The sequence below is a fragment of the Candoia aspera genome, chromosome 3, assembly GCF_035149785.1.
Source record: "Candoia aspera isolate rCanAsp1 chromosome 3, rCanAsp1.hap2, whole genome shotgun sequence".
Classification (NCBI taxonomy): Eukaryota; Metazoa; Chordata; class Lepidosauria; order Squamata; family Boidae; genus Candoia; species Candoia aspera.
The window spans coordinates 58,669,392-58,685,892 of NC_086155.1; the positions used below are offsets into that span (position 1 = coordinate 58,669,392).

A 16,501-nucleotide genomic window follows, 5' to 3' on the forward strand; every position below is an offset into this window, starting at 1 on the left:
AAAATAATAATTCTTGAAATCAAAACACCACACAGAAATACAAAGGCCATTTAAAATCTGTATTTTCCAATAAATTAACTAATAATCAGACAAAGTTGCAAAACAGGCAAAAACTAAGAACATCTTTATTTGTTATCAGTCACTGTTTGCTATCTGTTAATGACAGGATCACCTGTTTCTAAGAGGACAGCAATTCTACCAGGAAAGGATAGGAAAGTGCTAAATTTGCAATTTAATGTGAAGCTGGGCACCAAGTTTTCGATGGCTGGTAATAATGATGCAAAAAACATTGTATTCAGGACTGAAGCCACAAATTACAGTTATTGAATACTTGTTAAAAAGAGTGGTGGTGTCTAAGCCCAAAGATTCTGGATTGTGGGTGAAAAAAGAACATAAATTTATTTATTTATTTTCTATCCTGGCTTTATTATTTTTATAAATAACTCAAGGCAGCAAACGTACCAAATACTACTTCTTCCTCCTATTCTCCTCACAACAACAACCCTGTAAGGTGAGTTGGGCTGAGAGAGAGTGACTGGCCCAAGGTCACCCAGCCGGCTTTCATGCCTAAGGCGGGACTAGAACTCACAGTTTCCTGGTTTCTAGACCATTGCCTTAACCACTAGACCAATATGACAGAATTTATTTTATATTTATCTAACAATACCATGTAAATTGCATTTCTCAAAATTGTGTGTGTCTGCATACATAGATACTGTAGATCAGCTTTTCTCAACTTTTTGATCCTGGAGGAACCCTTGAAATATTTTTCAGGCCTCAGGGAACCCCTGCACATTCAGGCTCAAATATAGGCCAGAAGTTACAAAATTATTATCTTGTTTTCACGTGTAGACCTGTATATATGCATACACTAAAAAAAGGCAAATGGAACTTACCTCTTTAATGTGAAGTTGCTTGAATTTGAAATTTTTTTAGATAAATCATGATCTCCTAGGTTTTTTTTTTTAAATCTTGATATTGGTTTCTTTCCAGGCTGAGAAATCCTATCATCTAATATGGAACAAGACTGACAACTGAGAACAATGCTAAAAACAAGGCGAGTCCGAACTCTTGTTAAGAGAAGGTGCTAGATCAAGAAATAACTAATAAGAGCATTAAATAATACAGCTATAATTTAGTGAAAAGTAGTTACTGAAGCACATTTTTCCAAATGTGGGCAAAATTTGGGGGCTGGTGGGTATATTGAGAGTATGTCATGCTTTGTACTTTCATAAGACAGCTGCTACAACTAGCACATTCTAAGAATGGCTGCTATGATCAAATGGTCAGACATAAAACACTATTTGCCCAAAGGCAAACTACTGGGGGTGAGCAGTTTGCTCTTTACCATCCTGTTTGTAGCAGAGGCTAAAAGCAAACATATGGATACAATTAATTTCTCCATAATTGCTGAGAGCATTAGAAATGGAAATTGATTTAACATACCAGAATACTATTACTATAATGAATTGCATTAATTTCAATTAAAGACCAACTCCCCCAGTATTAGTTGCCCATGCATTTAAGAGACTAGGAGGGTGCTCTGTATCTCACCTGTAGCAGTAACCTAAAGGATTTTTGGGCGTGCTGTCCTATTTTCTCTCCCTAAGAAAGTATGACTGGCTCTCTGGCTGCTGTGTTTTAGACTGGAACTCAAGGAATGTATTTTCATCAAGGCATATATAAGGTAAATATTGAACCAGCTCAAAAGATGCTATCCAACTGTAGCTAGACAATATCTGAGGTATTTTTCTAAATTGTTGTACAGATAAGTTCTGTATGCTATTGTTTAAACTGTATTGTTTATTGTCATTATGCTGTTTACTTCTATGGGGTTTTAGATAAATAGAATACTAAATTTACAGTCTGGTTGAGGCTGAATAGAAGCAGGTATGGTATGTATGCACTGACATCCAGCATAATATATTTTGGGAACAGTTGTAAATGTATGCAGGTCTACTCAGATGGAACTCTAATTCTAAGGTAAAAGTGTCTTGGATTCTAGGTAAATGAAAGTTAGTGGTAATACACTAAGATTAGAGAATCACTATTTTCTTTAGTAATGGTAATTATTTCAAACAATTCATCATGCTGCAAGTATTGTTTTTTAAAGACTTCCTCAGATTAGATGTTAGCCCTTCAAAAAACAGGTTGGCCAAGATTTTATTCTAGGAATTTGGAAGTGCTTGTTCTGCACACTCATTTACAATATGAAAATATAAAGTAAGTCTAATTTCTCCACTAACTGTCAAGTTACCCTGACTTCAAAAATCAGGTCAAGCTGTTAATATTTGACAGGATAGGACTATTACCCAATATTGCTTCCTGCCTTGTGGCTGGAAATCCACCTTCAGGCCAAACTCCAGACTTGGGTTCAGAAATAGCTCAACAGGTCACAGACACTGAACGATTCTGCACTTACCACCTGTCAGTCAAGCAACTCAACCAGGTGTTCCAAGCACTCACCTAGTCCCCCAACCCTTCCCCACCACACATTAAGGATAATGGTTGGTGGTAGTTTCTTCTGCTGTCAAGTGATATGTTGCAGCACAGAAAAATGGAGCTGGAAAATCCACCCATCACTGTCCTTACCTAGTCTCACATTAAAACAGTAAAGACCGCAACACTGGCCAGCAGCATCGTAAGGATCAGCAATGAGGGCAGCAGTGCAATTTGCACTAACGCACTTTCCTTCTAGCTAGACAGAACTGGCGGGCTGCACTTTAATGTAGCCCTGTGGCCATGCTCTTAAAAGACACTGCTATTTTACGGCTATTTAGGAACGAAAGTCCTAAGAGTGGGTTAAGGAGCGTTGACGGAGGCTTCACCATTCAGATTCAGTTTTTGCTTTTTTTAGTACGTCTCTGTTCTATTACGAAGACACACACATTAGAATGTCTCCCACTAAGGCTGAAATGTTCGCTATCGGCCCTCGTATTTCTACATATCCAAGGCCCCATCATACTTTGCGAGCCAATTCGGCTGCGGCCCCACCTATTAGAACAATTTTTCCTTCCCCCGCCCTCTCTCCTTGGGTCCGCCTCCACATCATCTAAGCGCCACCTCTCCGAAGTTGGCGTCTCTCCGCCCCTTGAGTTCCCTCGCGCGTCGGCGGCCCCTCCTCTCGCGATACGTGGCCGAGGGGGTGGGCTTGTCGCAGTGTCCGGCGTGCTCGCCGCTGACAAGAGCGTGGAGATGCCTGCCTGGGGGCTGAACGGGGGGAGAGGCGCTCCCCAAGATCGCCTCCCCCTACCCCCGCGGCCATGGCGGACTGCTTAGCGCGCGAGCCCCCGCGCTGAAAAGTTGCCGCTGCCATCCGCATCCCCGTCATGAGGAAGGGTCGCTCACGGGGAGAGAAAGCGGGACCCTCGGGGCTCTCGGTTCCCAGGAGCCTGGAGCAGCCCACCCGGGTCCCCCTAGATGCTTCAAAGAGAAGAGCCTATGCCGCGGCCGGGAGTGTGAGGGAAGCGGAAGAAGCGGGTCCAGGCAGCGCCGCCTGCAGGGAGCCGCCAGAAAAGGTACTCGGGCGGGTGGAAGGTCTTTCGTTGGCGGGTCTGCCTTAACGTGGGACGTCGGTAACAGCGAGGGATCAAGATGGTGGGGGTTGATTATGCAGGCTTTACGTTCATTTTTATGTAATGGGAGAGGTTTCTAGGGGTACCGTGGCGCTGGTTCGAGGCAGCCAGTGTGGGCAGCCTGGATGCTCCTCCGTCACTGCAAGAGGGGACGCAGGGTGGGTGGAAGGGCCATTGTGGTGGAGATGCTGTTCCAGGGATGAGGGAGGCAATCTCTGCTGTCAGAAAACTCGTGGAAACTTCTGTTTGTCTCTTGTGAAGCAAAAGAATAACTCCAAGTCTTTTATGCTAATTGCTATAGGGCATTGGATCTTTGGGAAGGAAAATTATTTTATGAAGTGGAAAGGCCTTTTTATAAGCATAAGGTGGGATGATTTTTGGCTTTGACAGGCTAAGGTTATATGGGATGAGGTGAGATATATGGTCTGGCTGATTTAAGAAGGTCACATGGAGATATTTGTTGTTAGATATAGGGTGGACATGCCATTTGCAGGGCTATTTGTGCAACCTGCAAATGGCCGCATTATGGTAGATCTTGTGTGCTCAGATGTTTGGTCCAGATCAAAGAACGTCTCAGTTAAGGCAGGCATGTTTTTTTCTAGAAATTAATAGTTCCTCTATTTGATACTCTTCATTATTAGTATAATTTGCTTCAGTAAAAATACTCACAAAGCAACTATGGGGATAATGTATCCCCTTTCTTCTCTAAAAGCTAGAGATTACATCATGAGTAAAGTTTACATGTACATCTAAATCTTCCTCAGGATGCCCCTAGATGATAATATATAATTACGTTATGTTTTGCCTGGGTGGGGGGAGCTCAGGGTTGCATACTACAACAGCAACCCTCTGGGGTAGGTTGGGCTGAGAAATGGTGATTGGTCCAAAATCTCCCAGTGAGATTAGTGGTCAATTAAGGACTTGAACCTAGCTGACAATTATTATACTTGCAGGATAAGTACTTTAGCCTATTTAAACATCACCTCCGAGTGGGCAATAATAAACTGTGTGGACTGGTGGAAGGAGCAAAAGAACCTCTCTTGTAATTGAGGATTCATTAAGAATCTTTTGACTGTATTTGTACAGTATTAGCCCTGTTGGTCCTAATGCTACATAATACTACGGCAAGTACCATTAGCTGCAGCTGGGCTGATGTGTGAAAAACCAATTTGACCATTGCTGTGCCTAATCAGTGAACTGCCCAGCTTATTATCAGACATTGGTCATGGCTGAATATGAAGAAGAAATGGAAAGTGGGCTAGTCGGTCTTTCTCTGGAAGATTGCATTGGCTGAATACTAGTCACTTTTCAAGCCAGTGAAAAGTACTTCATATCTTTCAGAAGATTTTGTCTTTCATTTTAATAGCATAATGCTTATGCTAATTTGCAATGTTTGAAGAGATGAATCAATTGAAAAATGTAGAAAATTTACATATGTGATGTTACAAGAATATAGTTCCAAATGGATTTCCTTTGTATTTGAAGTAACAACGCTCAGAGCAGAAATATTACTGGTTGAAATATTTATATTGGAAACAACTATTCCTTTTCTAGAGATCTTTTGAAATGGTTGTTTGTGGATAATAACTGACATAATTTGGGAATCATATTTCCAGATAGGTTCAGATGGATTTCATACCTGAGTAGCTTAGCTACTGGTAATTACTTAAAGAAACCAAGGAAACCATGTAAGTTGAACATTATTAATATTTGTCATTTTGTGGTGAATTCTAATTTATTTATCAAATTTGTCACCACCCATCTCCTCCTACCAGAGGGACTCTGGGTAGTTTATAATGCTACAACTTTTCTTCATGTAGTCTGTATGCTTAAGCTATATATTTTTCTTCTAACAAAATCCTCTCGCCTGAAAAAATGTTTGTGTTCAGGTACAGTAGATTCAAAAACTGTCTTTAGAACCATAAATATATTTTCTTGTCATTCTCCATTCCTTCCAGCAGCCCACAACAACAACAAAAATATAAATCCCACAGTGGAGAACTTACCAAATGGATATGATGAACTTTTTTACGGCTATTATTCTATAGCAACTGGTAATTAAAGGGACGTGGTGGCGCTGCGGGTTAAACTGCTGGGCTGCTGAGCTTGCCGATCAGAAGGTTGGTGGTTCGAATCCACGTGACGGGGTGAGCTCCCATTGCTCGTCCCAGCTCCTGCCAACCTAGCAGTTCGAAAACATGCAAATGTGAGTAGATTAATAGGTACTGCTTCGGCAGGCAGATAATGGCATTCTGTGTAGTCATGCCGGCCACATGACCACGGAAGTGTCTACGGACAAACGCTGGCTCTTCGGCTTTGAAACGGAGATGAGCACCGCCCCCTAGAGTTGGACACAACTGGACTTAATGTCAAGGGAAACCTTTACCTTTAACTGGTAATTACAAACAAGATTGACTTTGATCAGACAAATATAGAGACATTGTGATCAGAAGCCTTTGATTGCTAGCTACTGCATACCATGTAATATGTGAAGATAATCTAAAAAATAATATATATGACACCTGTTACAAATAAATACCTAGATCCACTTATTTAGTGCCAGTGATAATTACTCTTCTACCATAACACACCACACCATAGCTGTGCAAATTTGTATGAGTGTCAAAGGTTATTCATGTACTCTTGTTTTTTTTTTAAATTCAGATCATGACATTTCCCCTCTAACTACAAGTAGGCAAACATGTTCTTACTTTCCTAAAAAAATAAATAAACAGGATTTGCAGAAATTAATTCCCTTTGATTTCTTTTAAAAATCCTTGAAGTCTTGTGTTCACAGTGCTTGCAAAATGCTTGATTGTTTTTAGGGAATGGGGAAAAATGTGAAGATTTTCTTTTATTTGGAAGATTATGATAAATGTATGTATATATTTACTGGAGTGTGTAGCTCCATCCAATTGCAGCTCTGATAAAGAAGAGATAATGGATTGTGGTTGAAGCTGATTACACAAATGTAGGATTATCTGTAAATGGGAGAGGTATGCAAAGATGACCCTTGTGGAAAGAGTTCCATCTGAAAAAAAATGTTCCTGGGAAGCAAAAATCTACATAAGTAGTAGTAGTAATTTTTATTTAGTGTGAACTTAAAACTAACTACAGTATACGTAATTAAACTTAGGAAATTAAAAGGACCCTATTGGGTTTAACCCTACTCCGATGGTTTTCTTTTCCAATTAGGCAATCATTTTGAACATGGGGATGAGGAATGTAACTTACTTGGAAAGTAAGTTAATTTTTTTAAAAAAATCTGTTCAATCATGTCCAATTCTTGGAGCCTGCCTGGACAAGTCCCTGCAGTTTTCTTGGCAAGATTTTTGGAAGTGGTTTGCCATTGCCTTCTTTTTAGGGCTGAGAGAGAGTGACTGGCCCAAGGTCATCTAGCTGACTTTGTACCTAAGGCAGGACTAGAACTCACAGTTTCTCAGTTTCTAGCCTGGTGCCTTAACCACTAGACCAGACTGGCCCTCGTAAGTTCATTAGAGATAGCCTTAAGCCGATCTTGATTCAATCTGCAAAATTTGACAAGGAGTAGTTTCATAGTAGCTCAGCCTGTTTCAGATTGCTGCTCTACTGTTATCTCAATGTAATGGCACAAATAAAGTTTATATATGTAAATGTTCAAAAATATGTTTTATTTATGAAATTTCTTAAAAGAACACCTTAGGAAATTTTCCCAATTTTGGTGGCTTTTCTATTTCCCTAAATAAATGCAAGTTTTTGTAAAAGAAGTTGGAATAAAGCATAATTTGAAATAATACAGCAATAATACTGAAAATTGACATGGTAATCAAGCTGTATTTTCACCAGCTAAGCTTGACTATATGAAGTTAATACACCAATCCTTAAATTTTGGAGATTTTTAATGAAGATTTTAGTCTATAAAATATAATGCTAGTAGTGACTTTTCTACAAAAATATGGGGTCTACAATTGGTTATATCTGCCAGTACATATATATCAAGCTATATCACAAATTCATATTGATGGCAGTTTGATGAGTATTTTATGTAACCAAGGTTGTGTATTTGTGAAATAATGTAGACCTGGCTTTGGGAAGATGGAAGAAATACTTGAACCATTACTGTCTGCTCAGGAGGCTGCACAACTTTTTCTAGACTGTGTTTTTGGTATAAGACAGGGTTCCTCAACCTTGGCAACTCTAAGCTGTGTGGACTTCAACTCCCAGAATTGAAGTCAAATTGGCTGGGGAATTCTGGGAGCTGAAGTCCGCACAGCTTAGAGTTGCTAAGGTTGAGGAACCCTGGTATAGGAGATTAATTGTGATTTTTGGTCTTGATTTACATCCAAGTTTTGGAAAGTCCTTTTTTTAATTTCCTGGACATTCATATTCATCTTTTTTGAAAAAAACCTTTATTAATTTTTAAAGTATAGTTAAAATACAAAATGTAGAATATAGATAAGATAGAATACAGAACTAAAGAAAAAAGAAAAACTATAAAGGTGCAAAATTAGGTAGAAAACAGAAAAAGAGAGTGACTTCCAACCTTCTCCAATACAGATATAAATGCATATTATATAGATATAATCTCTTACCATTAATTAAACCTTAGTAATGTTATTTCTATAAAATCAAACCATTTAATCATCAAAACCCAAACCCAAAACTTCATTTTTTTCAGACACAAGCAAATAATCCAAAACTGGTTCCCTAGTAGAGACAAATCCAGACACGGTATTTTCTCTTATCAATGCTGTTAACTTGGCCATTTGAGCCAATTCCATTAATTTGACCATTCTTCCACTGGGGGATTTGTGGGTCTTTCCATCTTTGTGTACATAAAAGTCTGGCTGCTATCATATATAAAAGCAAAGTCCCATGCTGTTTCTCAGGCTGTTTATCCATCAATCCCAAGAGAAACAGTTCTGGTTTCTTCTGTATCCACTTTAAGAATCTTTTAAATATTAACACATATTTGATCCCAAATTTTTTTGGCCTTCTCACAAGTCCACCAAAGATGATAAAAACTTCCTTCACCAAGAGAGCATTTCCAACAAACATTTGTTACCTGTTACACATTTTTGACAAAGCGAGTTAAATACCAACAGTATATCATTTTAGAAAAATGCTCTTTTAAGTTATAATTCAAAGTAAATTTCAATCCTTTATTGTTCTCCCATTGCTTCAACATAATATTGTATCCAAAATTCTTAGCCCATTTAATCATACATTCTTTAACTTGTTCATCTTCTGAGTTCATTTGTAACAACATCTTATACATCTTGGTAACAATATGTTAATCGTTTGTACAAAGTTCCATTTCAAATTGAGTTATTTCACTGGCAAATTTAAAAGTCTTTTTGTCCACTTTAAATCGTTCTAACAATTGCACATATGTAAACCAATGACAAGTAAAGCCTTCCAGTTCTAACTGTTCCCTTGTTTTAAGTTTCGGTTCACCCTATTCAAAGTTCCATCCTCTTAGCTAGCTTGTTTTCCCCACATTTGTAAGGAGTGCCATACTGAGGGTTTGGAATAAATATAAAGCAAGATTGTCTCCTAATGTACCGTTGTGGTTGTCACCTCAAGAAGCATCCGTTAGAAGAGAAATCTAACAAATGCTTCTTGAGGTGACAACCACAACGGTACATTAGGAGACAATCTTGCTTTATATTTATTCCAAACCCTCAGTATGGCACTCCTTACAAAATGATTTTTAAAATCTTTATTAACTTTAACTTTGTCATACCACAAATAAGCGTGCCACCCAAATCTCAATTCATGTCCTTCAAGTTCCAATAACTACTTATTCTTCAAAGTTAACCATTCCTTCATCCAGAACAAACAACAAGCATCAAAATACAATTTTAAATTAGGTAAACCCAAACCACCTCATTCTTTGGCATCTTGTAACACCTTATATTTGATTCTTGGTTTCTTGCCTTGCCAAATAAACTTAGAAATGTTCTTCTGTCATTGTTTAAATGGTAAATCTGTTGTCAAAATAGGTATAGTCTGAAAAAGAAACAACATCCTAGGCAAAACATTAATCTTAATCACAGATATTTTCCCCATAAGAGACAATTTATTTATTTATTCTTCAAATTTCTATCACCACCCATCTCTCCCAAAAAGGGGACTCTGTTTGGGAGTCTCCTTTTGTTGTAGTTGTAGTTTTTCCCATCTTAACAAATCTTTTTTAACATAATTGTTTTGAAACAGCATACTATTCCTGCTTGATAAAATCACCCCCAAATATCTAACCTTTATTCATATTCATTTTTCATCTTCTCATTATCTGCAATTGAATGGGTAGATAGAGAAGACTAACCCGTTACTTGAACAGTATTTGCATTAGTATGTCTTGTATCAACAGAACACCAGGACTGATTTATTGCCTCTTGCAGAATTTGCCTGTAATAACTCTCTGCATTCCTCCATCTGCATGTCTCCCACCCCCATTCCAGAGTGTCTGACTCCACAGTTCCTTAAACCTCTAACTTTCTTCCAAGAGAGACAGGCTGCACAGCTTCTCTTAAAGGAACTATTAGATTTGGCCAAGACTGTACAATGTGTAGCATATGCACATAGACAATCAGGCGACAAGATTGTGGTGGGGGATTTGATAGGGTTTTTCACTAAGTTTCTGCTTTACTTTTGTCTGTCCAAGAGTCTGGATTCAAAGGTTATTGGTCCCTTCCCTAGTTTACGTTAGTCCGATAGCCTTTTGTCTACAGTTGCCTATTCCATGAAGATTAACATGATATTTTACTAGTCAGTGCTTGTTTGACAAGTTCCACCCTGTCCTTTGAATTTTGCACTTGTTGCTCCCCCTCCCCCCCGGCCCCTGAGTTTGATAGATAGAGAAGAGGAATAAGAGGTGGAATGTATTCAGGATTCTAGATGCAGGAGAGGACCATTAGAATATCTGATTCAATGGAAGGGCTCCCCTCAATCAGAGATTGTGCGAGTGGGTAAAGAATGTTCATGTACCACAGCTCGTCCATCTGTCTGCAGTTCTAATACATGAACTGCTTCCAGAATTGCTATACAATGACCTCCAGGATATAGAAGACATTTTTCTTCCTGCCAGTTGGACCCTTCAGTTGCTATTATTGTGCAACAGATGAAGCACTTTCCAGCTCCTTCTAGATCTCTGTCAGACTTGTTTATTGATCTTGACAAGCTGCTGGGCCTATCTTCAAGCAAGGAAGGAGTGATTATGTGTCTGTTGTCACTGAAAGTGTGAGAAAGCAACTCAAAATAATCCTGCCTTGATTTTGTTTGGTATAAGATGGTGTAGAGAGAAACTCTGACAGTGTTTTAAGATTGTGTTATTCTACCCTACAAAAATAAAGAACATTCCTGGAATCCATGCTGCATTTGTTTCTTCACTTTGCCTTCCTGGAAGGGCTGACAATATTGAACACATCATACAGACTGAGTCCCATTGAACTCAGTGTAAAGTATAAGATGATGCTGTTGTAGGAATAAATGAATACATTATTTAAATGTTCAAATAAACCCTTAAGACCATACCTAGAAAGCAATGAGTAGGAATTCTAATTTAAAAATTTGGGGGAACAAGTACATTTTTTCTTGAGTTCTTAAGAAATCTAGAGAAGTCTAGTTACTTGGTGGATTAAAGTATTTAAAAAATAAAGCTTTTTACAGGATTGTGCATGATGCATTTCATCATAGATCAGAATTTCAGTACCTCTTAAAAATGCATTATTTCACAGCTATATTTTTTCTGGAATAAAAAAGAGTCCAAGATACAGGTCTTAAAGTACTCTCTAATATATATTTTTAGATGGTATTGTCTGATTATATTTTCTAGGTAACTTAACTGGAATTAATAATAAAATCAGTTCAAAATCAAATTGTGTAAGTTGTAATATAATACAGAATATAATACAGAAAAATTGAGCTGAAGATGGTAAAATCAAAAACTGAGAACAGAGTCCAAGTATATCCTTATAAGAACATTGCAGAAATTAAATAAGGCTATTGTATCAAAATGAAATTTTATACCTCTTAAAAGTTCATTTTGATACAGTGTTGTTGTTTATTTGCTTAGTCACTTCCGACTCTTCGTGGCTTCATGGACCAGCCCACGCCAGAGCTTCCTGTTGGTCGTCAACACCCCCAGCTCCTCCAGGGACAAGTCCGTCACCTCTAGAATATCATCCATCCACCTTGCCCTTGGTCGGTCCCTCTTCCTTTTGCCCTCCACTCTCCCTAGCATCAGCATCTTCTCCAGGGTGTCCTGTCTTCTCATTCTGTGGCCAAAGTATTTCAGTTTTGCCTTGAATATCATTCCCTCAAGTGAGCAGTCTGGCTTTATTTCCTGGAGGATGGACTGGTTTGAACTTCTTGCAGTCCAAGGCACTCTCAGAATTTTCCTCGAACACCACAGTTCCAAAGCATCGATCTTCCTTCTCTCAGCCTTCCTTATGGTCCAGCTCTCGCAGCCATATGTTACTACGGGGAACACCATTGCTTTAACTATGCAGACCTTTGTTGTCAGCGTGATGTCTCTGCTCTTAACTATTTTATCGAGATTTGTCATTGCTCTTCTCCCAAGGATTAAACGTCTTCTGATTTCCTGACTGCAGTCAGCATCTGCAATAATCTTTGCACCTAGAAATACAAAGTCTTTCACTGCTTCTACATTTTCTCCCTCTATTTGCCAGTTCTCAATCAAGGTGGTTGCCATAATCTTGGTTTTTTTGAGGTTTAGCTGCAAGCCAGCTTTTGCACTTCCTTCTTTCACCTTCATCACAAGGCTCCTCAGTTCCTCTTCACTTTCAGCCATCAAAGTGGTATCATCTGCATATCTGAGATTGTTAATGTTTCTTCCAGCGATTTTAACTCCAGCCTTGGATTCCTCAAGCCCAGCATGTCGCATGATGTGTTCTGCATACAAATTGAACAGGTAGGGTGAGAGTATACAGCCGTGCCGTACTCCTTTCCCAATCTTGAACCAGTCCGTTGTTCCGTGGTCTGTTCTTACTGTTGCTACTTGGTTGTTATACAGATTCTTCAGGAGGCAGACAAGATGACTTGGTATCCCCATACCGCTAAGAACTTGCCACAATTTGTTATGGTCCACACAGTCAAAGGCTTTAGAATAGTCAATAAAACAGAAATAGATGTTTTGATACAATAGCCTTATTTAATTTCTGCAGGCTCTATTTCTTCATTTCCTGTGAGATAAAACTTGTAAACATTAAAGGTGTTACAGATGTTAAGGATAATGTATATGGAAAAAAGATGCTACAATGATACCCATTTTTAGTGGTCAACCAGGCTCTGTAACAGGAATGTAAAGAGTATGTCCTGGTGATGTGAGCAGCGCAGCTTTTGAGGTCCTATATACCTCACACCCCTGGCATTTCTCACTGCTTGTCCTACTTTGCTACTTTACTGTGCTTTGTTGCCCTATCCTTGTGTGGCTCAATTTGTGTCTTTGCCACATAACTTCTCCCTGTTGTGTTTCCTGTTGTACTCTGCTGCATATTAGCATACGTATATTAGTGTAAATGTGTTTGTCTCTGTATGTATCAGTGTACATGTGTGCATCTATGAATATATTTAATATTCTATGTTTATGATTTGTTTAATTTGAAAAGCTCCATCTCTTTTTACCCCATCCACACATCACATGGCTTTACTCACTTTAGTCATGTCTCCTCCACATACTTCTTAAGAGTGTGTGTGTCCCTTGGACCCCATCCTCCAGAAGTTATGCAGATGTGCTGCATACTGTAAAGATTCACAATGGGGGAGGTAAAGTGTTGGGGCAAATTTAAGAAGCAGGGTTGCCAGAACAAAGTAAGAACTGGATCAGGACATTTCAATTTAGTTTAATTTAAATTACATTAAATAATATGGTCAATACAATTACTCCCATGTGTTTAATAATTTTATTCTCCTGCCATATTAAAGATTACAATTTGTTGATAACTTTTCAGGGGAATATGAGTTACACATGCAAGATTTCAGAGAATCTAAGGTTTCAGATTATGCTTTTCTGGTATATAGGAGACAATATTTAAAAAGTTTGGGAATTAATGCATTGGCACAGAAAATGAAAGCTGTGTGGTTTATACAGAAGTTATTATAGATGAGGGGCAAATGGAAACAAAGGTTATTTCAGATGGGGAACAGATTTCTCCATGCCTTTGTCATCCAGCTTTACTTCCTATCACCAGAGCAATGATACATGCTATTATTTGGAAGAATATAGGCATTTTTAGGATTTCTCTAACCTTTTTAATCAGAGACAATATTTGAAGGACATAGCACACAGGCTTGGTGAGTTGACTTTGTGTTAAATTTTAGGAGTTAAAAAGAATTTGGTATGTCCAATTTGCCAACTCTCTGTATTAGATTGAAGTGAAAGCTAAACCTGCTGTGTAAAATTGATTTCCCTAGAAAATGGCAGTGGCAAACAGCTGGCAGTTTCAGATAGCTTGTCTGTATAAAGCAGATTTAAACAATTCCATGGCACTTATCAATGTTTGTAGGTATCTGCAAACAGTGGTATCTGTTGTAAAGACTACTTCCTTTTGTACAGTGTACTCTGCATGTATTCACTGCTGCATTTTCCCTAAAACCAGGATAGTTTTTTATACTGTACAATGGCAGTGTTTGTGTTGTCATCCCTTTGGCTGATTTTTTTTTCTGAATTAAATCTACACTAAGTTTTAAATGTCCTTTAGCTATTATGTTTGTTTATAAATAATTTGAATTAATATGTAATATATTCTTTAAATGGTACCATATCAAGAAAGGCATGAGCTAAGGCTTGCAAGAAATGCTCAGAACGATGCAAAAGTTTTGTTTAGGTACATCAGAAACAAAAGGAAAGGCAAAGACTGTAGTTCTGTTGCAAAAAGGAAGAGGTGAATTGGTGATGGCAAGAAGGCAGTACATCTTGTGTTTTATATTTGTCTTCTCTCAGAAGGGAAACAAAAGCTGGCCAGTGTTACACTTATTTCTGTATAGACAAGGAGATGGGAAAGAAATACTTACTGAAGTTAGATAAATTCAAGCCTCTAGGTCCACCCCCTCTTTAAGAGTCCCACTTTGGATCCAGAGATATATAACTATTGACCAATCTCCAGTCTTCCCTGTTTGGAGAAGATTATTGAGACAGTGGTAGAGAATAAGTTACAGAGCACCCTAGAAGAAATGGATTATCTGGGCTCTCTACAGTCAGGGTTCTCGCCAAGATATGAGATGTCATTAGGTATACTAGGAGGCTACCTTCGTTGGGACCTGGGTGGAAGAAGTGCATCCAACCTGATTCTTTTAGACTTCTCAGTGGCCTTCAATATTATCAAACATGGTATCCTTCTGGGCTGTGGGGGTTGGGGGCACTCAATTGCAGGGGTTCTGCTCCTTCCTTGGTGGGTGGTTCCAGTTGGTGAAGGGAAGGCAGGGAAGAACTGCCTGATGGCCACTCCCCTTGCAAAGTGCTGATATTAACCTTTAAAGCCCTATATGGCTTGTCACCTGGTTACCTGAGGGTCTCATTCTCCCATTAGAATTGGCCTGGCCAGTTTAGTCTCCCTAGGATAAACTATTAACAGTTCCCAACTTTAGGGAGGTGGGGGGGGGGCAGGTCCAACAGTGCTGATTTTTAATTGCTGTGCTAGTTCTTTGGAATGGCTTTCCAGTGGACATCTCATTGGCTCCCATCCTGACTTCCTTCCAGAAACTGCTTAAAACAGAGCTCTTCCAGGGGGCATTTGAGCCTTGAGTTCATCTTAGTTTGGTTACATTTTGGCTTGGTTAATTTAATTTAATTTTATTCTGTGTTTTTATTAGTGTGTAGACCTTTTATTTATATACCTTTGTTTATTGTATATTTCTTGTGTACCTTTTCCTATAAACTGTCAAGAATCCTTGGGGATTATGAGGATGGTAGATGATGATTAATGATGGAGAAGCTATTCCAGGGGAAAGGTGGCCAGTAATTTGATATCAGTTACCATTTGTAGCCCAGTCGCCTCAATCCAGATCTGGGTGACTGGGTTGCTTGGGGTCTCAATCTCAGGATTCTGATAGTAAGTGCCAGGCCTGTCCGTAATAAGCTATAATTGTCCACAACTTTGCTGTGGAAAATATTTGGATCTGAATTGTTTTAACAAAATCAGGTTAGGAGAGGGTGTCTATGTCATCTGATAAGAAATTTGTCCTTCAAGGTTTCAGATCCTATATCAACTGCAGTGCCAAGGTAGGGGAGAAGGAGTGGGGATAATTCTCAGTGAATACTTGAAGGTAATGAGCTGTGAGTGCCTATATGTGACACCGGGTTGCAAGGACAAATTAAGGATTCTGCTCATGTATTCCCACCTTGCTGCATGACAGAATCCATTCATAGATTCCTGGACCTCATTGCAGACCTGGCTTTGGAGTCTCCCTGGCTTCTGTGCTGGAGCGCCTTTATCTCAGTTCTTGAGGGGGCAGGGTTTCTGAGAGTTCATGGCCTCCGTGGCAACTGTGAGTTGTCCGAGGTAGTTTCAGGTTTGACTCACACAGGCGGTTTACACATTTAGTTTTGGTCTTTACCTCAGAGCAGCTGGTACATGATCTGAAGAAGGAATATGTTGTGTGAGGTCTTTGGCCATGGTTGAATCACTTCCTGATTTGCTTGAGATCAGTCACTGTTTCAGATCATTGCAGTATTGAGTGGTTCATTAAGATGCTCTGCCTCATCTTATGAATCCTGTTGAATTCCAACACACTTGGGAATTTTGTCAATGATCTGAGTTCTGCTGAATGCCTTGTGAGTCTCTGGAATTCAGAGGCTGCCAGAGTGCTTGAGAAGATTGCACCCAGGCATTCTCTTCCTTTCTTCAGATTTTGGGAGTTCCTTGATTTAGTGAAGAGCTGTGGGAGATGAAGCAGCAGAAGAGACACTTAGAGCATTGGTGGGG

At 39.1% G+C, this 16,501-nt stretch overlaps 1 protein-coding gene across 7 annotated transcripts in view; it reads left to right on the top strand.

The window, feature by feature from the left end:
* The first annotated feature begins 3,141 nt into the window (after positions 1 to 3,141).
* Positions 3,142 to 16,501, top strand: part of MAST2 (microtubule associated serine/threonine kinase 2) — a 161,569-nt gene continuing 148,209 nt past the window's right edge. For all 7 annotated transcript variants that reach the window (XM_063297860.1, XM_063297862.1, XM_063297861.1 and 4 more), the window contains exon 1: positions 3,142 to 3,518. In XM_063297860.1, coding sequence (XP_063153930.1) covers positions 3,330 to 3,518 — 189 coding nt within the window. In that variant the 5' untranslated portion in view covers positions 3,142 to 3,329. The remainder of the gene's footprint in view (positions 3,519 to 16,501) is intronic.